The sequence below is a fragment of the Phocoena sinus genome, chromosome 1, assembly GCF_008692025.1.
Source record: "Phocoena sinus isolate mPhoSin1 chromosome 1, mPhoSin1.pri, whole genome shotgun sequence".
Taxonomy (NCBI): domain Eukaryota; kingdom Metazoa; phylum Chordata; class Mammalia; order Artiodactyla; family Phocoenidae; genus Phocoena; species Phocoena sinus.
Window position 1 is genome coordinate 157,683,785 of NC_045763.1, and position 26,982 is coordinate 157,710,766.

General features: G+C 35.6%; 1 protein-coding gene across 17 annotated transcripts in view; it reads right to left on the reverse strand.

The window, feature by feature from the left end:
- The window catches only part of CEP170 (centrosomal protein 170), a 149,007-nt gene that overhangs the window by 65,943 nt on the left and 56,082 nt on the right, over positions 1-26,982 (reverse strand). For all 17 annotated transcript variants that reach the window (XM_032628800.1, XM_032628794.1, XM_032628707.1 and 14 more), the window contains 5 exons: positions 24,122-24,211; positions 16,649-16,727; positions 5,599-5,657; positions 5,340-5,502; positions 4,106-4,240 (listed from right to left, as the gene is read on the reverse strand). In XM_032628800.1, coding sequence (XP_032484691.1) covers positions 4,106-4,240; positions 5,340-5,502; positions 5,599-5,657; positions 16,649-16,727; positions 24,122-24,211 — 526 coding nt within the window. The remainder of the gene's footprint in view (positions 1-4,105; positions 4,241-5,339; positions 5,503-5,598; positions 5,658-16,648; positions 16,728-24,121; positions 24,212-26,982) is intronic.

Below are 26,982 nucleotides of genomic sequence, written 5' to 3' on the forward strand. Positions count from 1 at the left end.
AAATTCTTAACGTATTTTATGATTGTGTGACCTTCCAGGGAACCTTATAACATACATAATTCAGAAAGCATGTTCCCTTCATTCTTCTGTACTAAATTAAATGAAATATTAAGCTGTTTCGAGATGATAAAGACTATAATTATGAAGGCAAATTCTGCTTAAGATATCCATCCTAGTATATTCAAGTACTTCAAATTACAAAGACTGGGAAACTCCTTTTACCAAAAAGGAACTACAACTCAAAAGTTTTCAAATTTAGTTTAATTAGATTAAAAATCAGTGCAAAAGAGCCAAAAATCTACTCTTCACAGTTGTACACACCTTTTCAAACTGTATGCAACACTTAAAGGCTTTTAGTTGTAACCTAAAAAATGTTTAAACCGTTTAAACCAAGTTACAAGGTAGAAGAGCATACCTGAACTAAAATGAGGATAAATTCTCCTTTAATAGGACTCAAATATTCACACAATTTCAGGAGAACTTGATTGCTCTAATATTTGCTTCTAGGGTTCTTTGGGCTTTAAGGTAAATTGGTAGGAGATTCTGGATACACATGGACCCACAGAAAGGGACACAGAAAGTTACTAGGTAGTAGATTCTCTATTATCCTTTTTGGAATGTTCACCTTTCAAAATAAATACTAAGATTTTACATTCTAAGAATTGGTAACCAAGAAGCAAATCACTTTTTGCTTTTACCAAAAAAGCATGCTTAGAGCACAAATAAACTAATCATTTATATTTCATAATCTGAAACACTAAAAAAACCTTAATTTCAAAATGACCAAGTGAAATAGCATTCAATATACATTTTCAAATTTGATTCTACAATATCTTCTGGCATCAGAAATTATTTCAGATTAGTAAACTGTTTCTCTCACCCTATATTTTAAAAAACTACAAATGATAAATCTGAAACAATAACATCCTCATACTAATATAAGAAAGCAAATGAGACTCTCATTAAGGCTTTTAATCAGCTGAATCTGACAGAATGCTTCAAGCTACTTAACAAAAGACGTACCTCACTTAATTCCTTCTAACTCAAAAATAATCCCAAGATTATGAGACAGCTTTTGTCATCTGGCAGAAAAGATACTCAGTGAGGCACGTGACACAAGCTGGTAATCATTTAAGAATTTAGTTTCATTCACATGGATGAAATTACTACTGGATGCTTCACAGTTTGAAATTCATTTCATTACACTTAGGTATGAGAGATCAATTTTTTATGTCAATTTGTTTTTGGAGTGCTTGTTTTAATCTTTATACCCTATGAAGTATATTCTTTTGGAGTGACTGTGTGTGTGTGTGTGTGTGTGTGTGTGTGTGTGTGTGTAATGACTGCTGAAATGTTAACTGTTTGTGGTTAAGAGCATGGACTCGAGAGTCAGGTACCTGGGTTCAAATCCCAGCTACACTATTTGCTAGCAGGGTGACCTTGTGAATAAATTCACATCACCTTGCCGCCGTTTCCTTATTTATAAAATGGGGATGATAACAGTAACTACTTTTAGGTATTTCTGTGAGAGAATTAAATGATTAAACATATGCAGGGCACTAAGAAGAGTGTCTTGATAAAGCAAGCACCACTGAAGTGTTAGCTGTTGTTAATAAGTCATGGTTCTGTCTCCAGGACAAAATTTACATTTACTGTATTTACATTTATTGTAATTACATTGATTGTATTCTAGAAGATATGTATTTCAGATTTCAAAAGTTGTTTTGTGTGTGAGGGTGGAAGGATCTTTAATGGCTAGATAAACTCAGTATCACAATTATTTTCAGAATTTGGCAACAGTTAAATTCTGCTGTGTTTTCTTCTAAGTTAACCACCAATTATTAGTACATTTTTTTTTCTCACTCTCCCCTCTCTCCCTTCCTTCCTCTCTCTCTCCCCCTCCCCTTCTCTCTCTCCCTCTCTCTCTTTCTCCTAGGTGGCTCTAGTACACAATGATAATATAATATGTGATCCCTGAAGGAACTTATAGTTTAGATGAGAAGGCATACACACAAAATACTGAAGGAAAGTGTTACATATTAGCAATACATATAAACAGACATACCCTTTAGAATTTTATATTACCTGATTTATGTGTATACATGTCTGTGGGAGAAGAGCAGGCAAGAATTAGTCTAATTTATGTGGAAATGCACTGGGAGAGAGCACTGAACAATTGGTAGTGGGATACAAGGCTAAGAAAGTGGGACAAAATTAGAGAGAGCTTTGACATAATATCTATTTGGCAAGCAAAAGGAAGCTACTGTAGTTTCTTAAAGAAAGGAAAAAAACGGCAGCTTAGATTTATTATACAAAATGAACTGCAGAAGGGTTGAAACTGGAAATAGTTCAATTATGATTCAATGGAAAAAAAGGGCAACAGAAGTAGGCAATATAATAGATGAGGTGAAAGGAAGGGAAGACACAAAGATTTCATATAAAGTAGACATTCTTGACTGCCTTCCAAAATCCATTTCCCATTCCTCCCTCCTAAAAGAACTCCAACATTCCCAGGTATCTCTAACTCTTCCCTGATACAGCTCATGTGCCTTAGGGGAAAACTAACCCCATATTCAGCTTCAGGATGGGTACGATTGGCTTAAGGATAATCTCATAACCCTTGCCAGGGATTGGTTCAGAAATAAGCAGGGGACCTACTCCTGAACCCACGAGAGGCCAATGAGATGACAAATGTGTTGAAAACTTTAGGGAAGGTTTCCAGGGGTTCTTCTAGAAGCGATCTTTGCTATTTCCCACTGGATGTGATCAAAGTAGCATGCACTCCAACTGCTACTGGCAAGCAGCATATGAGTACGAGGGGAAACTCCCTCAGTATGCAGCCACTGTGAATAGAAGGGCAGAGAGTCTGAGAGAAAATAGCTAGCTGATGACACCACTGAGATGCTGCATTAACCAATCCTGAAGAGGTTCAGTTATTTATTCAAGCCAGTAGATTTCCTTCCTGTTTAGTCTCAGGTGGCATTTCTATTATTTGCATTTGAGGGTATGCTAAATAATACTAAGTTTCTGAGCTTGAACATGAAGAAACGTGTTGGCCACAGAAACAAGGAAACTGAGATGGGAATTTATTTGCAAAGTTCACAACTTTCAGTTTTGGGCACTTTAAGATCAAGTTGATAAGGCCAGCTTTCTAAGACTTGTACCCTGGTAAAATTAGAGCATATTTAAGAACCAGTGCTCTTATTCTCCAGCTAAGAAAAATCTCTTATTTACCTTGCAGAATTATGGTCAAAGGTAGAAAGTTGACAGAACTTCTGATGGAATCTATCCTTGACTCAGAGTCAAAGTTGGCTTTCCATACTGCTCCCTGGTGCCTGTATTTAATTCCTCCAGTTCTAATCCTTATCTGCTATTATCACGGAAACTGGCTGTTCATCCTTCAGTGTTGATGTCCTTGTCAAGTCCTTATGTGACACACAACTGATAGCTCCATTTATTTCCTGGAAATCTTGATTTTCTGGCTTTTCACTTAGTTCATTACTAAACTTCTCCAGCAACAAAAGATTATGTTCCTTGACTATTAATCTGAGAATGTGATCCAGAATTATTTCTTCATTCTGGCTGCCGAACAGCTAATCTTGTTGCTACCATACCCCAACAAATTGGGCACGCTGAGATTTTAAAGAAGTTTTAAACTTCATACAACATTTTGAACATAATAAAAAATTTTCATTTAAAAATATGATTATATGTTTGTGAATCTAATGAAAACACACAAAACTAGTTTGTATTTACTATTTTGGTCTAATTAAAACATTTAAAAAATTATTTTAAAATACTTAAAATGCCCAACTATATTACTTAACTATATATCAAGTTTTAACACCCTCATAAATAAGTTAAATAAGGAAAAATATTTTAAATAAAAGTGATTTACAAAGATATTAGAATTAATACTTTATGAGAGAATCATTCATAATAAATAAATTTAATTTAAAATGACAATGTCATTAAAACATTCATCAACTATTTCTAACATATTAAAGAATGGGAGACATCTCTTTTAAGGGTAGTCAGATTTTTGCTTCGATGATAAGTTCTTCCTAAAATACCTACTTAATGTCATAGTCTGAGATTTTTTTACCTGATGTTCCAGTTTCGTGATTTTTCTCTTCAGGCTTGCCATTTGACTTGAAAGCTCTTTGTTCATCCACCTCATCATCCCCCCACCATGACGGCTGCCCATATAATGGAGTACCACGGGGCATAGCAGAAGTATCTGGAAAGAGGTGGGAAAAATCTGTCTAAAGCATATGAAACAGAAAAAAAAATGCTTTTGCAGAATGCTAGAATTGCCCAGTTGATTTATTAAATGAAAAAGTACAGCTGACCCCTGAACAACATGGGGTTAGGAGCCTCAACCCTCCCTGCAGTTGAAAAGTTGAGTATAACTTATAGTCAGCCTCCCAAATCCACAGTCTCCCCATATATGCAGTTCCACATTCGTAGATTCAACTAAGGTGGATCCTGTAGTATTGTAGTGTTTACTACTGAAAAAAAATCTGCATATAAGTGGACCTGCATAGTTCAAAGCAGTGTTGTTCAAGGGTCAACTGTATAGTCTAGATAGGTGAAAAGTACTCTAAGTTGAATAACTTAGTATTTGTGAATCTCATTCAATATTGAACATGATGAAATAAATGAAATTCTGCACTGGCTATTATCTAAGTAATGTAAACTGCTATAGCCCAATAGCTTTTTGTCAAAGTGTAATTAGCTCTTTGGTATATAGAAATGGCTCATAAATCTAAATATGAAGGATAAAACTAAATTTTGGTATAAGTGACCGTTTTTTACTTTTTTTTAAAACCTAAGTGCATTGCACAGTAATTAAATTTAAACTAGTTGTTAACTGGACTAACAGATTTATGTTTGAGGAATCTGGTAATGTCTAGCGGTTTTAAAAATTGCTTTTGTATGAATGGGATTATCTATATAAAATATTTTTTACAGTTCCTGGAATACTATAAATACGATAATTATGATGATGTAGGCATTACTGGACATTTCCTTTTCATTCATTTCAGTTACAATCCAGAAAAAAAAGTAGCGAACATGAAATAATAAAAATACTGTAAGGCAAAATATATGTATTTTCTTCAAATATTTAAACATATTAAACGCACCTACATACAACTGCCATATAATTATATGTTTTATAATGCTTTCTAATGAAGCACTGGCTGTATTAAAACCCACTCTGAAATTGTCATTATTATCATTATTTTTATAAGGATATGGCCAAGCTTTTGAGAACAAAGCATGCAATTTCTTCATAACTGACTATATATATGATATTTGGAAAGAGGTTAACTTACCTATAGCTTTTTCCTCAGATTTCAGTGCTTCTGTAGCTTTGTGCGGCACTTCTGCCACGGTATCTGCTACCTTTGAATCTATGCTTTTGGCACATGCAGATTTCAATAATTCTGATTCTGAAGATTTTTGGGACAACTGAAGCTGAATGGTAAACTTCTCGTGCTATAGAACATTTTAAAATGGAAGTGAAATATACATGAGTGAAATCAACCCTAGTAAATGGTAGATTTACAAAAGAAATAAGTAAAAACTTTTTACCTTTAGAGCTTCTTCAGGGACCCTCATTTCTCCTCGTACTACAGTGAAAAGATTTGTATGTAAACAGGGCTAAGGAAGAATATAATTTCAAAATTCTGATAATCAAAGATAATATAGAAATTGTCCTATTTTCTACAGGTAGTTACAGTAGAATGACTATATTCCCTTTAAGAATTAAATGTTAAAATATGCTCACAAATATAAAACTTTTCATTTTTAAAGACTAAATAAAATCTAGCAAGTAATTCTAAACTTAGGTAATCATGGCCTTCAAGAAGCAAATAACTGGATGATTAACTGAAGCACAAAAGACATTTTCAGTTCTCACTAACAATAATATGACCGCAAAGAGAAAGCAGCTGGATCAAATTATATTGATAGCTAATCACAAAAATCTAAAAAGAAGTACGTCATCAGTGATTACCCAACAGTAAATCCTGAAGGAATTCAATTACTCCTTCTTCACAAGCATTGATAAAATGAAGTTCATCTTGAAAGTGCAAAAGAAATGCTATAATTAGGATCTTAACAGCAACTACAACCACTCCTTCCCCCCATGAATTTCAACAGGGTCATACTACATTATCAAACAACTGATTCTATACAGATTAGAACCAAAAGCTAGATATAATGAATGCTTTCATTATTACACCAAAAAGAACAATGCCTCTGTATATTAAAAAGATCTTTCACTAAACAGTAGAGGTCACATTTCTCACCATTACTTAACCCCGTAATGAAAGGACTTTTATAACCACATAGTAAATTCTAGTCTTTACCAATTCAGAGCACCCATGACTTCAAGGGTAGAAAGCTTTAATTACCACGTGGGAGAAAAACAGACTTTCCATGCATAACAAGCAGTAAACTTGTTAACGAGTATTTGACCCATAGTTCTACTCATTAAAATAATAAAAACTCAGAATTTTTTAGAATTGTAAAGCGCTTTGGGAATATCCTGTTCAATTCCATTAACCCGCCTTCCCATTCTATAGAAGAGGAACTTGAGGACTAACTGGGGCAGAACCCAAGATAACAATCTAGTCAATTGAATACCAGGTCCAGGGATTTCCTATCAGTTTACACTGCTTCCTATAACTGTGAAGCAATAAAATTTTCCTTTTTTGTTATGTACATATGCTGATACACATTTGTTGGTATATATGACAATATACAGTTCATAACTAAGCATAGCTAATAAAAAGTAAAAATCTAGTAACTTTGTTTTATCCCCAAGAAACTTATTAACAGCTGGAGAAGATTCATAGCATTCTTACATTTTCAATGTTAAACACAGCATCTTAAAAACATTGAAAGCCATTTCTATTTTTTTCAATGGGAAACAAATGATTTTAGCCTGTTGTGTTTTCTGATGCTTCTAGATTCTCCTGGGAGAGCTTTTAAGGCTACTCCTCAAGGCTAGTCTGGGGTATTCTCTTTAGATTTAGATTTTTTTAAGATCAAGGAAAACTTATAAGGGGGTGTAACTCATAGGTTCACACACTTTACCTTACAAAAAAATTCCTGTGTGGGGCACCAAAGCCCTCAAAAATCCTTCTGTTTAGGTCATGAATTTACCTGAGAACTCTGGTATGACTATGAGATTTTGAGACTGCCCTAACCTCAGCTTTTCCCTCCAAAGCTACTATCTTCCTAGTGGTATGGACCCAGGTAACTGTTTCTAACTTGGTTAGTTCAGAAAAATGACAATCTAAGGTACAATTACTTATGATGTCAATAAGTTACTAAATATACAATACAGTAATATTAACTATAGTCGTATGTCAATTATATCTCAAAAAATTCCAGAAAAAAGTTACATGCTTACTTAAATCTTGCTTACTAAAAATCATTAATCTTTATAGATTATTTCCACATTTCTTTAAATAAGAAACAACTGAAAACCAGACAAAATACATAGAACAATGGTCTGCAAGACAATCAACACCAGGTAACAAAAGACCAATGTCTTGAGTGTAGAGGAACAAAGCAAAGTGAGCGCAATCACTGCCCCAACTCACTACCTTAAGAGAGCTTCCAAGTCACACTGCAAGAATGGGTAATCCAGGCAGAACCTGGCAGACTCTCTGAGCTGTGGAAGACAGAGGGTTGAGAGTCTAGGGAGACCAAGGTTCATGGGATTGACTACTGAAGAGAAGAGAGCTTCACAGAGATAGAATTCCAGAGACTGTTACAGGGACTTGCTCAAGTATTCAGCTGAATACTGATCAGCACATTCATTTGAGAAACGACTGGGACAAGAACCACTTGAAAGTATTGGAGTGCCCAGTGCTCAAGTAGGGCCAGAAATAGTGTCTAATTACAACAGCCAAGCTGGAAAACCTCATGTATCACGAGCCACTGGATAAAGCAGGGATTGGCAAATTGTTTCTAAAAAGGGGCAGACAGTAAACATTTTAGGTTTTAAGGGCCATATGATCTCTGTTGCAACTACTCAACTCTGCTGTGGTAGTATAAAAGCGGCCATAGAAATATGTGAGTGTATATCGCTGTGTGCCAATAAAACTTTATTTACAAATACAGCCTGAGAGTCAGATTTACCAATAGTTTTGCTGACCCCTATAGCAGAGTACACAGAAAGACCTTGCCTCTGTAGTGGGGAATTAATTAACCCCAGACTAATCTTAGAAGCCTAACAAATCTTAAAAGCAAGACTCAACATAATGAAATTGTTTCCAAGTAACCTGTTTCCCAGAACAAAGCTCAAAAATATTTATAGGAATCCAAAAATACATATAATACTCAACAAGGTAAAAATTCACAATGTCTGCCATTCAGTCAAAACTTACAGTGAATGCAAAAATCAATCAAAACTGACCCAGGGGCTTCTCTGGTGGCACAGTGGTTTAGAGTCTGCCTGCCGAAGCAGGGAACGCGAGTTCGTGCCCCGGTCCGGGAAGATCCCACATGCCGCAGAGCGGCTAGGCCCGTGAGCCATGGCCGCTGAGCCTGCACGTCTGGAGCCTGTGCTCCACAACGGGAGAGGCCACAACAGTGAGAGGCCCGTATACAGCAAAAAAAAAACAAACAAAAAAAACCCCAAAAAGAACCCCAAACTGACCCAGAACTGACACAGATGTCAACAAACATGTTAACACAGTTATTATATTGTTTAAAAAAAATAAGTAGAGACTTGGAAGATACCAAAAACAAAATCCAAATTGAACTTCTAGAGCTGAAAACTATACTGGATGGGTTAATTGCAGATTAGACACAGCCAAAGAAAAGTTTAGTAAACAATAATAACCCAAATTGAAATGCAGAGAGAACAGATAATTATTAAAAAATAATAACTAGAGCCTCAGTAAGCTAGGAGACAACTTCAAGTAGCCTAATATACATTTACTTGAAGTCTTCGGAAAAAAAATAGGGAGGACAGAAAAAAAAGATCTGAAGAAATAATGGCTGAAATTTTTTCTAAATTTGATTAAAAGTATTAACCCACATATCCAAGAAGCTCAAAAATCCTCAAGCACAAGAAACATAAAGAAAACTACACAAAGGCACATTATAATGAAACTGCTCAAAACCAGGGGAAAAGGGAACCAATGCAAGTGAGAATACAGTGAGTGGAGCAACAACTTTAAAGTAACTGAAAGAAAAGAAATGTCATTTAGAATTCTATGCCCAGCAAAAATAACTTCCAGTGGTCTTCCCTGGTGGTGCAGTGGTTGAGAGTCTGCCTGCCGATGTAGGGGACACGGGATCGTGCCCCGGTCCGGGAAGATCCCACATGCCGTGGAGCGGCTGGGCCCGTGAGCCATGGCCGCTGAGCCTGCGCATCCGGAGCCTGTGCTCCGCAATGGGAGAGGCCACAACAGTGAGAGGCCCGCGTACCGCAAAAAAAATAAAAAATAAAAAAAAGTAACTTCCAGTAACTAAAGTGAAGCTTTTCCAGACATAAAAAAGATGAAATAATTCATCACCAGCAAAGCCATACTATAAGAAATATTATAGGAAGTTCTTTACAGAGAAAATGATACTAGATGAAAACATGGATCTATAAAAAAGGATGAAGAACATAAGAAATGGTAGCTACATTGGTTTAAGATATAAGAGTACAATGGCCATAAAAATCTTAAGATATTTTTCTTATTATTTAAATCTCTTTAAAAGATAACTGATGTTTTACTGATAACAGTGTAGAATGGGATTTGTAACATATATAAAAATAAAATGTATGACAACCATAGCACAAAGGTCAGAACAGAAGAAATGAAAGTATACTACTGTAACGCTCTTATACTATACGTGAAGTGGTATAATGTCATTTGAAGATACAGCTTAAAATTAAGGATAAAATTATAAATCTTAAAACAACCACTAAAATATTTAAAAAGTGCTACAGTAATAAGCTAACAAAGGAGACAGAATGAAATCCTAAAAAAGGTTCAAATAATCCAAAATTAATTAAGAGAAAAAGAAAAAAAAATGGGGCAAATCGAGCACAAATATCTAGATGATAGATTTAAGTCTAACCACATCATTAAATGTGAATGCTCTAAATCCCCAAATGAAGGCAGAAATGATCAGATTGAATGAAATAGTAAGACCAACTATATGCTGCCTAATTCAAATGTAGAGACAATATGTTAAAAGTAAAAGAATGCAAGAGATATTCCAGGCTAACACCAATCCAAAACGAATGTCTAGACAAACCAGATTTCAGAGCAAAAAATATTATTATCACAGACAAAGCAGGTCATTTTATAAAGGGGATCAACTCATCAAGAGGACACAATAATTCTAAATGTTTACATAACTAATAACAGAGCTTCAAATTACATGAAGCAAAAACTTCTGCAAGGAGAAACAAACCCAATTATAGCCCAAGATTTCAATATCTCTTTCTCAAAAATTGATAGAACAAGTAGACAACAAATCAGTATAATACAGAAGATGCGAACAACACTACCAACTAACCTGGCCTGACATAGAATACTCCAACCAAAAACAGTAGAATGCACATTCTTTTCAAGTACATAGAGAATATTTACCCAGATAGACTAGATATATTCTGGGTGACAGGACAGGATTTGAGATATACATAGTATGTTCCTGACCACTATGGGATTAAATTAGAAATTAATAACAAAGCCTCTGGGAAAAATCTCCAAATATTTAGAAACTAAGTAACAAAGATTAAATAACCCAATGATGCAAAGATCAAAAGAGAAACTAGAAACTATCTTGCATGTTAAAGCAGTACAGGCATACCTTGTTTTATTGCACTTCCGTTTATTGTGCTTTGCAGATATTGTTTTTCACAAACTGAGGGTATGTGGCAACCCTGCACCCAGCAAGTCTATCAGAGCCATTTTTTTAACAGCACTTGCTCACTTTGTGTCTCTGTATCACATTTGGGTAATTCTCACGGTATTTCAAACGTTTTCATTATTTTTATATTTATTATGGTGATCTGTCATCAGTGATCTTTGATGTTACTATTGTAATCGTTTTGGGGCACCATGAACCTCACCCATGTAAGATGGTGAACTTAATTGACAGATGTTGTGCAAGTTCTGACTGGTCTACCAACTGGCCGTTCCATTCCTCTCCTCAGGCCTCCCTATTCCCTAAGACACAATGACATTGAAATTAGGCCAATTAATAACCCTACGATAACCTCTAAATATTCAAGTGAAATGAAGAGTCACACATCTTTCACTTTAAGTTAAAAGCTAGAAATGACTGAACTTAGTGAGGAAGGCATGTCAAAAGCCAAGACAGAACCAAAGCTAGGCCTCGTGTGCCAGTCAGCCAAATTGTGAATGCAAAGGGAAAGTTCTTGAGGGAAATTAAAAGTGCTCTTCTAGTGACCACATGAATGATAAGAAAGCTAAATAGCCTCATGCTAACATGGAGTAAGTATGAGTGGTCTGAAAAGATCAGACCACAACATTCTCTTAGGCCAAAGTCTAATCCAGAGCAAGGCCCTAACTCTCTTCAATGAAGGCTGAGAGAGGTGAGGAAGCTACAGAAGAAAAGTGTGAAGGTAGCAGAAGTTGGTTCATGAGGTTTAAGGAAAAGAAGCTGTCTCCATAACATAAAATTGCAAAGTGAAGCAGCAAGTGCTGATGTAGAAGCTACAGCGAGTTATCCAGAAGATCTAGCTAAGAATTATAATGAAGGTGACTACAATAAACAACAGATTTTCAGTGTAGACAAAACAGTCTTCTTTGGAAGAAGATGCCCTCTAGGACTTTCATAGCTAGAGAGAAGAAGTCAATGCCTTGGCTTCAAAGCTTAAAAGGGCAAGATGACTCTCTTGTTAGGGGCTAATGCAGCTGGTGACTTTAAGTTGAAGCCAATGCTTACTTACCATTCTGAAAATCCTAGGGCCCTTAAGAATTATGCTAAATCTACTCTGTCTGTGCTCTGTCAGTGGAACAATAAAGCGTGGATGACAGCACATCTGTTTACAACATGATTTAATGAATATTTTAAGCCTACTGTTTGAGACCTAATGCTCAGAAAAAGATTCCTTTCAAAATATTTCTACTCCATGACAATGCAAGAGCTCTGATGGAGATGTACAAGATTAACATTGTTTTCATGCCTGCTAACAACATCCATTCTGCAGCCCATGTATCAAGGAGCTATTTCAACTTTCAAGTCTTATTATTGAATAAATACATTTCATAAAGCTGCCATATACAGTGATTCCTCTGATGGATCTGGGAAAAGTCAGTTGAAAACCTTCTGGAAAAGACTCACCATTCCAGATGCTGTTAAGAACATTCATGATTCATGGGAAGAGATTAAAATATCAACATTAACAGGAGTTTGGAAGAAGTTGATTCCAACCCCCATGGGTGACTTTGAGCAGTTCAAGACTTCAGTGCAACAAGTAACTGCAGATGTGGTGGAAACAGCAAGAATACTAGAATTTAGAAGTGGAGCCTTAAGATGTGAGTGAATTGCTGCAATCTCATGATAAAACTTGAACGCATGAGGAGTTGCTTCCTATGAAGGAGCAAAGAAAGTGGTTTCTTTTTGTTTGTTTTTTGGCTGCACCGTCCGGCATGCAGAACTTCCCTGACCAGGGATCGAACCTGCACCCCCTGCACTGGAAGTGCAGAGTCTTAACCACTGGACCACCAGTGAAGTCCCAGAAAATGGTTTCTCGAGATGGAAACTCCTCCTCATGAAGATGCTGTGAAGATTTTGAAATGACAACAAAGTATTCAGAATAATGCATAAACTCAGTTGATAAAGCAGCAACAGGATTTGAGAGGACTGACTCCAATTTTGAAAGACGTTCTACTGTGGAGAAAATGCTATGAAACAGCATTGTGTACTACAGAAAAATTGTTCTTGAAGGGAAGAGTCAATCGATGTGACAAACTTCACTGTTGTCTTATTCTAAGAAATGGCCACAGCCACCCCAACCTTCAGCCGCCACCACCCTGATCAGTCAGCAGCCGTCAGCACTGAGACAAGACCCTGCACCAGTAAAAAGATCAGGACTCGCTGAAGGCTCAGATGATAGTTAACATTTTTTAGCAATAAAGTATGTTTAAATTAAGGTATATACAAATTTTTTAGACATAATGCTATTGCACACTTAATAGACTCCAATGTTGTTCATAAACATAACTTTCATACTCACTGAGAAACCAAAAAATTTGTGTGACTGGCTTTTTGCAATATTGCAGGGCTCTGCAACTGAAACCATAATATCTCCAAGGTATGCCTGTACTTAGGGGAAATTTTATAGCACTAAATGCCTATATTAGAAAAGAAAGATCCTTGAATTATCTCAGCTTTCACCTAGAAGAAATTAATAAAGACAGCAGAAATCAAAAAGTAAACAGTAACAGCAAAATTCGATTAAACCAAATTCAATTAAACCAAATTTAAATGGATTTGGGGGAATATTCTTCCCATTTTCTCCACAATATCTGCTCTACCCACAGGATATGCTGTCTGACTTCACTTTTCTAATTGCTTAAATCAACTGTACAGTCTTGGGTTCATCCTTGACTCTTTTCCCTTAGTCTACATCCAGTCTAATCAAGAATATTACTGGCTCCATCTTCAACATATGTACAGAATTCTATCATTTCTCACTACCTCTGCTTCTGTCACCCTGGTCCAAACCTCCATTATTGCTCACTTGGAACTACTGCCAACTACTGTAACAGCCTCCTAACTGGTCTCCCTCTTTTCACCGCTGCCCACTTAACCCCTTAGTCTCTGAAAAAGAGTAACCAGAGGATTCTTTTAAACATGTAAGTCATTATCACATCGCTCCTTTGATCAAACCCTCTAATGGCTCCCCATTTCACTTAAAATAAAAAACCAAAATTCTTATAGTGGCCTATTTAGGGTGATACACTCTGGCTCCCCATATTCTCCTACTCTTCACTGGCTCCAGCCACACTGACTTCTAAGGCTGTTCCTCAAATATGGCAAACATGCTCCTGGTTTAAGTCTTGCACTTAACTCTTCTATCTGCTTGAAGAGCAGTTTCCCCGGATAGATCCATAAGGCCAGCGTCTTTACCTGCTCCATTGCTGGCTTCTTAGTGAAGTCTTCATGAGTAGCCTTTTTATTTTTATTTATTTATTTTTTTGCGGTATGCGGGCCTCTCACTGTTGTGGCCTCTCCCGTTGCGGAGCACAGGCTCTGGACGCGCAGGCTCAACGGCCATGGCTCACGGCCCTAGCCACTCCGCGGCATGTGGGATCTTCCCGGACCAGGGCACGAACTCGTGTCCCCTGCATTGGCAGGCGGACTCAACCACTGCGCCACCAGGGAAGCCCAGCCTTTTTAAAATTATAACTTCTCACTCACCAGCAGTAGCTCTCTGTCTCCTATTCACACTTTTTCTCCACAGAATTTATCGCCCTCTATTATCCTTTTTGTGCGTGCTGTCAGTTCCCTCCAACCCCATTAAAGTATAAGCTCCAGGAGGACAGAAACTGTGGTCTGTTTTATTTAGTACTGTACCGCAGACTGCAGGGACTATGCCTGGCATGTGGGAGACATTTAATAAATAATTGTAAAATAAATGAACTTAGGCTTGCTTACCTGCTACATCTCTGGCTATCTGGAGATATATTACCTCCTTCTGAAGTTTATCTTGATTACTGCAGCATTTTACTATACCTCCTGAGTTTATAGTCATTTCTTAAACTTGGATATTTCACTACTTGCTTTTCCAAATCAATTTCTCTGGTTAGAAAAAAGAACTTTGGGCAGATAAATTCTGTTTCTTAGTTCCAGTCTCAATTCATGGTAAAATGTTCTTTCTATTGCTGTGGCATTTTAATTAAACAGTTTTCAACTACAAGGTGTAACAGTTTGTAGACTAGCTAACTATTAAACTTAATTTTAATTATGAATAAAGCATGATAGTGACTTCAGTCTGGTATCAGAACAAATAAATTTGTTTTTAAAAGTTCATCCTATCTAATAAAATTTCTGCCACTGAAACAGCCCAATGTTCATTTATACACAATCCTCAAAAATCAAAAGCAATATGAGATGCTATTTTTAAATAATGAAATCAACTGAGCCTAACCTGAGGATCTCGGTAGTCGTTCTGGCTCAACACTGATTTACAGCCCTGAAAAAGTCCTTGGGAACAAAACATTTGTCCCAGGAATTTTCGACAGAAATATTGTGAGCAAGTATGTAAGAAAATATTAGTTCTCTATTAAGAAATCATTATACAATCTATAAAAGATGAGTTGATTCTCAATAGCTTCTTCTTGATTTAAAATTCAAAGTAAACTTTATAGAGTTTTACTGAAACACAAATTTCCTACTATTTTCTCATGTTTTGAAACAGCTGATGTCAAATGAATTGAGTTACTTAAATTTAAAATATACCTGTATTTACTTTTTGATGAAACTTATGTTGGTAGAAATAACCCATGAATCAAAGCTTTAATGCTAATTCCTAATCATTTTACGTGATACATATTTTTTAAAGGATTTAAAATATACAAATCAAAGGTATTAATGGTTTCACTTTTCACATGCTGCTTTGGCTCTACAAGTATAAAGGTTATATGATGTGCTACAAAACTATTTTTTTCATAAATTTTAAGTTAAATCTAAAATAAAAACTAGTTATGCTCTAGGAACAATTTTAAAGTATCAGTACATTTACTTTACCTAAGTATCAGCTCTACTTAGCTGAGACATTTTCTCTACTACAGTGATAAAAGTATATCCAAGTTGCCAGTACTTTTGATAAATTCCTTAATATCAAAGTCCAGATAAATGCCATAAATGAAAAAATTAAAAGTGAAAAAAAACCATTCAGCATAATGTGTAATATCTGTATTTTAATTAAATATAAACAAGTTCTTTTTACAAAGCTTTTTGCCTTGTATGAATAGAAATGCTTTCATCTTCATCCAATCATGTCCCTTCTCTTCACTAGTGATTCTTTACTAGAACACCATCATATCCTTCTTCAGTTCTTAGCATCCTATTTTCAAACAAAAGAATTTTAAATAGACGCTAAATGCATAATGTACTTAATCAGGGAGCGTGGGTCTCAGAAGACACAGGATATGGAAAAATTTGAATTGAAGGCAACTGAGATGGAATGCATAAAATGGAGTAAAAGTGGGGACAGAAGGAAAGATAGGGTTAAATTCTTTACATTCCTCCTGGAGGCTGACCTGTGTCATTATCATTTAACCAGGAAAAAAAAAATCCCTGGGCTGGGCTACTATTACATACTCTCTGTCCTCTCCCCAGTTACATTCTTTGATACCCAAACTACATATATAATAGCACTGCAGGGATACTTCTGCTGAAACTATAATACAGAGTGAGGAGAAAAAAAGAGTCCATTAACTTTTCCAGGATTATTTTTAGGAACAGGCATTATAACTAAAAAAAAAAAAAAAAAGTATTATTTTTAAACATGTATTTTAGTTTGGAAGGGCACAGAGACTTCCAGCATGCCTATATTATGAATTCTTATGTCTCAAGAAATGTTAATTTATACCAGAGTAAAGATTTTTGAATAAATTTAATAAATGCACAAAATCAGTAAGGATATCATAACCAAATCTCAATTTATCTTCAAGTTTCAAGGTGATATAAGTTTGTTCTGGAATTCTTACATCATTCACAAAAGTCTACAAAAGAAAAAAAAAGATGTTAAGTTAATATATGAAGTATTAATTATTAAAATTTAGACAAGCAAATACTCAAACCTTATGCTTTACAGTGTATATCAAATGGTGGCTAATACAGCTTGTGTATCACCATAAAATGCGCTCTGCATCTTATAGGCTAATAAATGATTTCATACTAAGCCCTTTATTACTATTACAAGTAACACACAAAGAACCAGGGTGCGGTTCCTCTGAATCTACTATGCTGCTACGACAAATTTAGGCACCTAAAAACGACGTCAAGAAAAGCTCTGACCCGAAGCTAGAAATTGTAAAGGGTAAAATATAATATAGCTCTCGATATACCATCAGGGCCCACTGGACTCAATTTTAACTTTTCTGGACAACTGTAATTATCTGTGAGGATTGAGGTTTCATTATTTTTATTCCTAGAAGTCTTCCAAAGAACAAAAAGAAAATTTACTTAAAAAAACTGAATAAAACTCATTCTATTTTACAATTGCCAACGAGTCCTTTGTACCCTTTTATGAATTTAAGATACTTTATAGGACCCTTACATGAATCTAAGATATGTTATAGATATATTATTTTTTCTGTATGTTGAAACATTGTTTCATCATCATCATCCCGTAAGTATTTGAACTTATCAATTACTTCTAACTTTGTTGAAAATGACCAAAATAATAACAGAAGAATGGAATTACCTAGAACATCACTATTCAACAGAAACACTGCAAGCCACAAACGTAAGCTACACATATACTACTAAATTTTCTAGTAGGCACATTAAAAAGGCAAAATGAAAGAGGTGAAATTAATTTTGATAATATACTTTTAATTTAACCCACACATCCCAAATAGTACTATTTTAACAAATAATGAATATGAAAATTAAGAAGACATTTTACATTTTTTTTTTTTACCTTTTTATTTTTAGACTAGTCACATTTCAAGTGCTCAACAGACACACATGGCTAGTGGCTAGTGCAGCAAATAGCACAGAGCTAGATGGATGATGCAATTGTGAAATAAATCATTACTATTGTATCAACCTTTAGGTTTCTTACTGTACGGCCCAAAATATTGCACCACCTTCCCAAGAAGATATAAAAGACATCTGGAGACACCATCTGTGTCTTTTTTTTTTTAAGCTATCAAAGAGCACAACTGAGAATTCAGAATTTTTTATTTAACATCCATAAAGGCAAAAAAAAAAAAGACAGGAAGATATTTCACAATTATAAGGTAAATACAAAAAGTAGAGCAGCAGCACTCTTGACTATAATAACAATGATAAAATGATAATAACGTAAGCAAAATATCAGACCAGGCGTCTTCAGGTGAAGATAACCCTAGATGAATTTTCCCTAACACAAGAATTGATAAGAGAAGAATGTTTCCAAAGTCAAAAAGAAACTAAGATATTTTTCATCCAGTTAGCCTAAATCAATAAGAAGAATCATGCAATATTTTTTAACACAAAACTGATGATTCTGTATTTTAAAAGAAATTTTGAGTTTTCTCTCATTTTTTAGTGTTTGTGTTTCAATACTCATTTGATTTAGTATGTAAGTGGACAAATGATCAAGGCGGGTATCTATACAAAGGTAACTAGAAGGAAAGAGACAACGTAGAAATAAAATTATTGAATTGATCTTGTAACTGTTGTACTGTTTTACAATTATGGAAGAAAAAGAAGATGACTTTCCTCTTAAAATTTTAAAATGTCAAAGTCTTAAAAATAATGCATTTTGATAATGCAAGAGCAAGAAAAACTAGAAATAATGGTAAGCTAGAACTAGCTAGAGATGTCCTTGAAATCTGAAATCAACATTTATAAAACAGATATATATCCCAGAGAAGGCATGACAGCTAATGAACAGTAAGTGGCATTCAAAGAACAATACCCATTTTGCATGTTATGTACCTTTCAAAACCAGGAAAACATGGAATAAAAATTTGAGTCTGTCATGCCTCATTTTTATTAAAATTTCAAGTTGTTCTCTCATCTTTTAATTCTTACTTGTGTAAACTATTTGTAAAAAGACTTAAGAGGTCCATTGGACACAGATGGTTAATGGTGATGACTATTTTTCCTGGCATACTAGAAGTTAAAAGACCTAGAATTCTCTAGATTTATAAAACATAGAACAATGTTATACTTAATTGCCTGGAATGCGAACATCATATAAATACCCAATATGTTTTTCTTTAATAAGTTGAAACTTTAAAAATTACTTTACTCTTCCCTTTTAAATTTCATTTTTTCCCATCTTTTATATTATTGGATTTGAGATGGCCACAATACCTTACTTGGGAAGGTTCCCTCCATAATGAGGAAATTTAGAAGGGTCCTGAATGTTATACAGTAAAATATATAAGGGGATTGGGTTATTACGATCATATTCTCAAATTCCTTTGCACAGCTAGCACTTTGTAATATGTCATAGAATACCAGTTTCTAAATCTATCAAAAACAAACAAAAAAATTAGAAGTTGCAATCTTATTCCAGATATAAGGAGACAGCAGAATGCTGCTAAAACTCAAGATCACACATTAGGGGCTTCCCTGGTGGCGCAGTGGTTGAGAGTCCGCCTGCCGATGCAGGGGACAAGGGTTCGTGCCCCGGTCCGGGAAGATCCCACATGCCGCGGAGCGGCTGGGCCCGTGAGCCATGGCCGATGAGCCTGTGCGTCTGGAGCCTGTGCTCCGCAATGGGATAGGCCACAACCGTGAGAGGCCCGTACAGCAGGAGAAAAAAAAAAAAAAAAAAAAAAAAAGATCACAAATTATTATGATTTATGAGTAATCCTAAATAACAAGTTCCTCACATGCTTCACAGAAAGACTGAAATGTTAATACAAAGAAAATTCAAAGGCTTCAGGCATTTATAAACTCTAATTTCAGGTTCATTTCCAAACGAACATTTTTAGAGTGTTTTAAGACATATCTTGAGTTTACCAAAATATTCTATATTAATTACAAAAGAGAAAAGCTGAGGAAAATGATGGAAAAGAGAAGAATAAAAGAAAATGTTAATTGATGTTTGGTATGCAGAAGATAAATAATTAGGTAAATGGTATAAGAGAGATGCCACAGTTCTAAGCCAATTTATTTAAAACTATCTCAACCTAAAATACCGTAATTACTCAAAAGGCCTAAGATGAGCTCTAAGATTCACTCAAAGCTTATTGCTTGACTCTCTTAAATGTTAAGCACCTACTGTTTTTAACATATGTACTAGGTACTTTCAGAGATTAAGAGACACATAATTTTAACCTGCTGGCATTTATGACAGAAATATTCCCTAAGGTCTAAAAAGGCTCAGGAAATATGAGCCAGACACGAAGTTTCAGCTCGCAAAATGTTAAGTGAAAACACTTGGGAGCAAAAAGTCTCCTGATAGTCGAAAATTATAGAAGGAGAGAAAATTTCAAAGGGCTACAGGAAAAAAAATCACTTAAATCAATCAATTATGAAGCATTTTAATAAATTAGATATGGAAAGAAAAATAGGTTTTGTTTCTTATGTCAACATCATTTGATCACACCTCTACCTGATAGGTAGGACAGGTGAGGACAACGAGGCACAGGGTGCAAAGTAACAATCAAGCTCTCAGAGTTCAGAAGCAGAATTACTGGGATTCAAATTCAGCTCTCTGAACTACAAATCCCTCATTCTCTGCACATCAAGGAAGCTTGGATGCCCAAGCCAGGCCAAGCCAGCTCCCCAAACTCCCCCAACCAAACCACTAACCTCAGAGAAGCAAACCAAACCAGATAAATATCTATTTAATTTACATACAAATAAATCACATAATTGACAGTATAAAATCATATAACCACCATGTACCGCATTAATGCTCTGGGAAATGTGAATGGAGTGGCCAGCAGCACAACTACCTCAATCATGTTGTCAGTGAGAAAAGTCTCGTCTTCTTCCCCTAACCACTCCTTTCATACCTTCCTCCTTCTATGCCATACTGGTCTGATGCTGCAGGAACGCCAGTGTGAAAGGGGACACAGCAGGGGCTGGAACACAGGGAGGTGAGGTGGAATGGGATGGGAGTGCTGCGGCAAAGGTCAATGGTGACTATCAGAGAGGTGCAGGTACTCCAGTGCATAGAGGGGGCAGGAAGAACTGAAGGCAAACAAGGGATCTCATAGAAAGAGAAGCTTCCAGGGGCTTGCAGGGAAATAGCCTACTATCACATCAGCTACAGAACCAGTTCCAGCTTCCCCAAGCAGAACAACCTCATTTCTGGTAGTAATAAAAGCAAGTGTGGACCTAGGTAACTTGGGAGTATATTTTAGGGTAGGGTGAAAGGAAGTGAGAGTGGAAGTAGTCACAGGTAGTTATTTATAAGTTGAGTTTAGTTGATAAGTGCTTTCCAAAATAATTTAACTGTGTATGTATTCACTGAAAAGTATGTAGGCTACAGGATGCTAAACTTGTTTTAACTGCTTTTCTTACCATAACAACAACAGTAGTAACTAACACTTACTGAACTAGGTGTTTAAAACTATTAACTTATTTATAGCTTCACAACTACCTGAGAGGAGTACCATTTTACTATTTGTTAAAAAAACTGAGGAACAGAAAAATTAAGTAACTTGTCCAGAGTTACCTCACTAGTAAGAATTCAAGCTGGGCTCATAACCACCTATACTGTGCCCCTTCTGAAATTACTACTTTTAACCTGATGCTCAAATTTCTAGAATTATATGAATGTTAAGAATAAACAGGCTGTGAATAATAATCTACAAATTTTCTATGAATAAAATGCATGATAGCTGGTAGTTCACAGACTTTGGCTACCAAAGTCCATTCTGGCATATTTCCTAGGCTATCCATTTGGGTAACAGTGCATTTATCCATTTGTGTAATATTTTGAAGTTCTGTACCAGGCACATACTCACATGTATTGTCACATTTAATCCTCATAACAATACTACAGAGCAGGAATTATCATTTCACTATTTTAAAGCTGAAGACAGGTAACTAAATTTTGCATTGAGGCTTCACATTCATAACCTTCAACTCATTACATTTTTGCACAAGTTTGGGAACTAATATGAATATATATGAGGAAACCGAATTTCAGAGAGTTTATGTAATTTGTCCAGGGTTATAATGCTGGTAAATTACAGACTGAGATTCAAATCTAGGTCCTGACTTCAAGTTCAAAATGAAGATGTCACTCTCTGTGAGTTATTGTATTTCAGACAATTACTGAGTACAATCAAATTATAAGAAAGGTCAGTCTAGATAAACTTAGAAGTTAATATTTCACCTGATACTTTTTACAACCAACATCAATAATTTTTATATTTGATCACAGTGTTTTAAAAGACTAAAACACTGTGATGTAATTCTCACTTATTATTTTCCAAGATATAATGTAAAGACACCTAAGAATAGCACTGTGGTCAAGACGAAACATTCTAGGCTTAAAAACAGAATATAACATTGTTAAAATATTCCACATATAAAAGTGGATTAAAATTTTTCTCTATAAAGTCTTTCATATAGAAAATTCATTCAATTCCGTTCGAAAAGACTTACTGGGTTCATGCACTGTGCAGAACCTTGTGCTAGCAGGCACTGTGGTGTACTTACCAGAAGCAAAAGGCACATGAACTGTTCAGAAGCACATAATCTAGCACAGTGACAGATATGCACAAGCAGATTTAATACAAGGCTCATAAAGCACCCAAAACAGAGATTAAAACAGAAGTTTGTAGGTGCGGAGAAGGAAGAGAGTAACTCCTTAAATAGCACCTTGGAATCGAAATGCTTCCTGACATGGCCCATGGTAAAACAGTTTCTACCTCATCTGCCTATCTTTTTCTACTTTAATCCATTCAAAATGTTAATAAGTCAATATTCTTAAATACCTTTTCTCTGCTCCCTTCAGGAAGATGCAGAATTGGGATTTTACTTTTAAAAGTAAGTACAACTTTTACAAATGACAAGGCAGATGAAGAACTACTGGGCTGCAGAAAATCTAACAAATTATTTGGAGAAGACAGTATAGTAGGAAAACTACTGTTTTGGAGGTATGGCAAGGAAAATGTGATGGAGCATGAATCTGGAAAAGTGCGTGATGCCAAATGTGAGGTATTTCAATTCAAACATGAGGAATTAAGACTTAGTTTTAGGGCTTCCCTGGTGGCGCAGTGGTTGAGAGTTTTAGGGCTTCCCTGGTGGCACAGTGGTTGAGAGTCCACTTGCTGATGCAGGAGACACGGGTTCGTGCCCCAGTCCCGGAAGATCCCACATGCCGCGGAGCAGCTGGGCCCGTAAGCCATGGCCGCTGAGCCTGCATGTCTGGAGCCTGTGCTCCGCAACGGGAGAGGTCACACAGTGAGAGGCCCGCGTACCACAAACTTAATTTTATGTGTCATGAGAAACAAATAAAGGTGTGAATAAAACTGACATAAAAACAGGCCTACAAAAAAAGTATCTCAGTGAATAAACATAAAAGTCCTTCAGTAGCAGGCCGATTCAGGACAAGAAAAAAAAGTTTTACCATATTTGCCAAATTTCTGCAGATGTTTTTCCGTTTAATGTATATTTTGAAAAGAAGCAGCAGTTAGAAGAAGTTTGGATACATTTAATTTCTGTTAAAGTCATTTTAAGAAATTCAACAGCACAGATCTGAACAAAATTATGTTTGCTTATGTTAGCAGAGCCATGAGAAAATTGAGAAAAAATAAGATAAATTATTCAATACTTTAGCATTCTCTTATTCTGCAGCTACTTACATTCTGCCAATGTAGAAAGATCAAATGAAGAATTAGGAAAAAATTCACTGCAGTAACACAAAAATCTTCAATGTAGGAAACCAAAGAAGCAATAATAAACACTAGTATTTAGATCATATACCACATTTGTTAAGGTAAATGGATGTGTTTCACTCCTTTTTACTCTAGTATAGAAGATCCTCCAACCATCTGGTACCAAACCACGTTTGCATCTTTGTTTTCCAAAGTTAACCCACACTTCTCTGACTCCCAAGAGTGCTTTTTTGCATTCTTACTGTCATGACTTTCCACGGCTTTATCACATATAAATTCAAGCCATTCAGTAAGGGCAAGCTTTCATCTTAACCTCCTTAAAGAAGTCTTTTTTTAACCACTGGATAACAACAACCAACAACCATCTGAATTCCTGTTAAGTATTTACTACCAACATCATTTCTTGGGAAAATGGGCTACATTCATATTCTACTGTATGGTCCTCAAAGTGCTATGTACCTAGTAAGCATTTAAAAGTAAGTGCAAACTAGAGAAAAGGAAATATAACACAAAACAGGATTTTGTGTTATATATGTTTTCTTACAATATTAAACAAAAATTCAAATAAGACAAAAAGCAAACTCTTAACTTACCCCATTTAGGCTGCCCAAATCTTTCACCAGATGTTCATCAGTAGAGGCATCGTAATTGATTACAGCATGTTGCTTATCCACACTACGAGACTGAAAGAAAATTCTTTAAGTTAATAAGCACAAGAAAAATGCTAGAGTAAATAACAAAAACAAAGATTTTTGTCTAAATACTTTATGTTAATAAGATAGCAGATAAGTATACGGAAATACCAAAGTAAAAGTAGTTTCAATAAGATTTAAACTGTTACTATTCAACAGAAATTTGGCATCACTTCCCAAAGAGGAAACCAGCCAAAATTTTAAGACATTCTTTTCTACCAAAGGCACACGTTCTACTTTTGAGAGAATTTAATTCAGTTGACTTTGTTGAATGTATCGAACGACAATAATTTTTTTTATAAACTGAAATTCTTATATGGAAATCATGTGAAGTATAATTTTATGTTTTATATACCTCACTGTAAGAAAAATTACCATATAGGATTTACATCTTTCAATACCAAAGATTAAGGGACAAAATGTAATATGTTGCTGAATAAAATTATCCTCACTTAAAACATGGGTTCTAAAACTCATAGGAGAGGTCTAAGAGAGAATGAGAAAGTCAAAAGAAGGAATTAGAATGGCAAACTGATTTTTGAAAATTGCTTTTAAGTCTCTTTTAAAGTACACACACACTCTCTTTCTCCAGAGCTTAGTGAGTTATCTGCAGATGAAAGTAGCTCAGAGATGAACTACAAGCCTTTGGAAATTTGTATCCAAAGGAAATATCACTACAGTCACAGGAAGAAATAGTCTGAGAACCACTGAACATGAACTCAACAACCATTTACTACTGGGTTACTATGTGAACCTTGGTATACTAAAAGCAAAGGAAGCATCCAAAATGGGGAGGAGATATAATTTTCAGTTTCCAGTCCAGCATGTAAGGAGCTTGGAAGTCATCGTTTCTATCCTCATAACAAGAAAAAAGTTAAACTGAAAATCAAAAACTTGTCTCAGTTTCATCAGAAAATTGAGGTCATAAGGTCAACTGCCACTCTGAAATCTGGAGAGACAGGCAAATACAGAGAATCACAGCTCACTGCTAGCAGTTGAAACTACTGCTGCAACCACCAACTGGTAGGAAAGCTTAAAGGTTAAATAATTAATTGCTGGAAACTTGAATGTCAACTAGCTTGAAAGCAAGAACTCCTGGGGGCACAGCCTTGGCGGGAACACCATTTTTTCATGAGTTTTACCTCCAGAAGCCCCACAAGGACCTCAGGGTGAGGACTGGAGAAAAATCTTCTCATGCTACTGGTATGGTGAGGGGGAAAGTAGTCATTTTGAAATACACCCATTCTGTTCTCCTCAGCAACAGCCTGTCCTCAAGGAAAACTACTTTTCCAGAGCTCACCCAAATCAACCAGTGTGGGTTTTACCAGAGCCTATCTGACATGGGAGAATGGAAATACCCAACTCCAGCCTCATCTAGCCTTCCTGTCTCACCTAAGGAGGTGAACAAAAAGCTGAGATGTACTTGTGAAGGTCAAAAACTGAGAACTAATAGTACTTCAGCATGCTTCCCCTCCTCCCAAACCTTACCATCATATCAACAGGGATTTATAAATAACTATTATTATTACCATTACAATGGGAGTTACAATACAATAGAAAAACTGTAAAGCACTATATAAGAAGGAGCCTCTAGGAAAACTCAAAGACAACAGGGTAGAAAAAACCAAGGACAGTATAGGAAATATTAATCTCTGACACTTGTAGCTATAACAAATAGTAAACACAGCCTTACTCCTAGCCACATTAGAAAAATGGGAAAGGTCAGCAACTAATAAAGTAATAATAAAGATATAAATCCTAGTTGAAATGATCCTTTCCAAATAAATATTACAAAAATTAAAAAGTCCCTTACCCAATTAGCTTAAATTCTATATTGAAAAAGTTTTGGTCTTTCCTTTCAGCACACAAAACTCTATATTAAAATAACTGACATTAGGAAGAAACAATATGTGACCTAAAGCAATCTTCCAACAAAATCTAAAGATTTATCATACATATACTTTTATTCTTCTTAAAGGTTGATCTGGGGGGGGGGTTGTTTTGTTTTTTCTGCAATCTCAATTTCTCTAGGACAAACTGCAAATCTCAGAATTAAAAGTAACTTCATGAGTAGTACTATTACCCCCACTTCTCTACAGCTTGCCTGAAAAACCATCTATTATGGCAAATTAGACTGCTGCAAAACACCTGCACTAAATCTAAAAGTTACTTAAACTTTGTTTTGGTTTTTATTGTCATGTTTAAACTGTCACTCTGTTTAAATTAATGAAGTACTAAATTCAGTTATTAGGGTGATAAGAAGCAAATGAAGCACGACTACAAAAATAATTTCTCCTAACTGTGGATTTATCAAGTTGAACTAGTCTAAGGAAGAAAAAAAATCTCTACATGTTGTAAGGCAAGTGAGAGTTCAAGTATATGCAACCTCTAAATAAATAGTGACTAGACCACCATAAATAATCTCTCTGTGAGGAAGAGAATAGAGAAAGGGCAGAAGTTCTTAGAAGAGAGTATGATGAAATTCAAGGGGAAAAAATCTAAATGAGACTTGAGGAAAAGAAATCAGAAAGAAAAGTGAAAATTTACTGTTAGATATGGGGAAAAAAAAAATCAAATGGCTGCTCACAGAGTCAGGGACTGGCAGCTTTTGAGGGAAGTCTACATGGCTCAGAGATATGGAGAAAAAAACAGTTTGGGGAGGAAATAGTTTGAAGCGGCCAATTCCCTAAGTTTACAACTTGCTAGAAACCTGGAATATTCTGAATCTGACATGCACCCTGCCCTCAAATCGTTTATGGGGA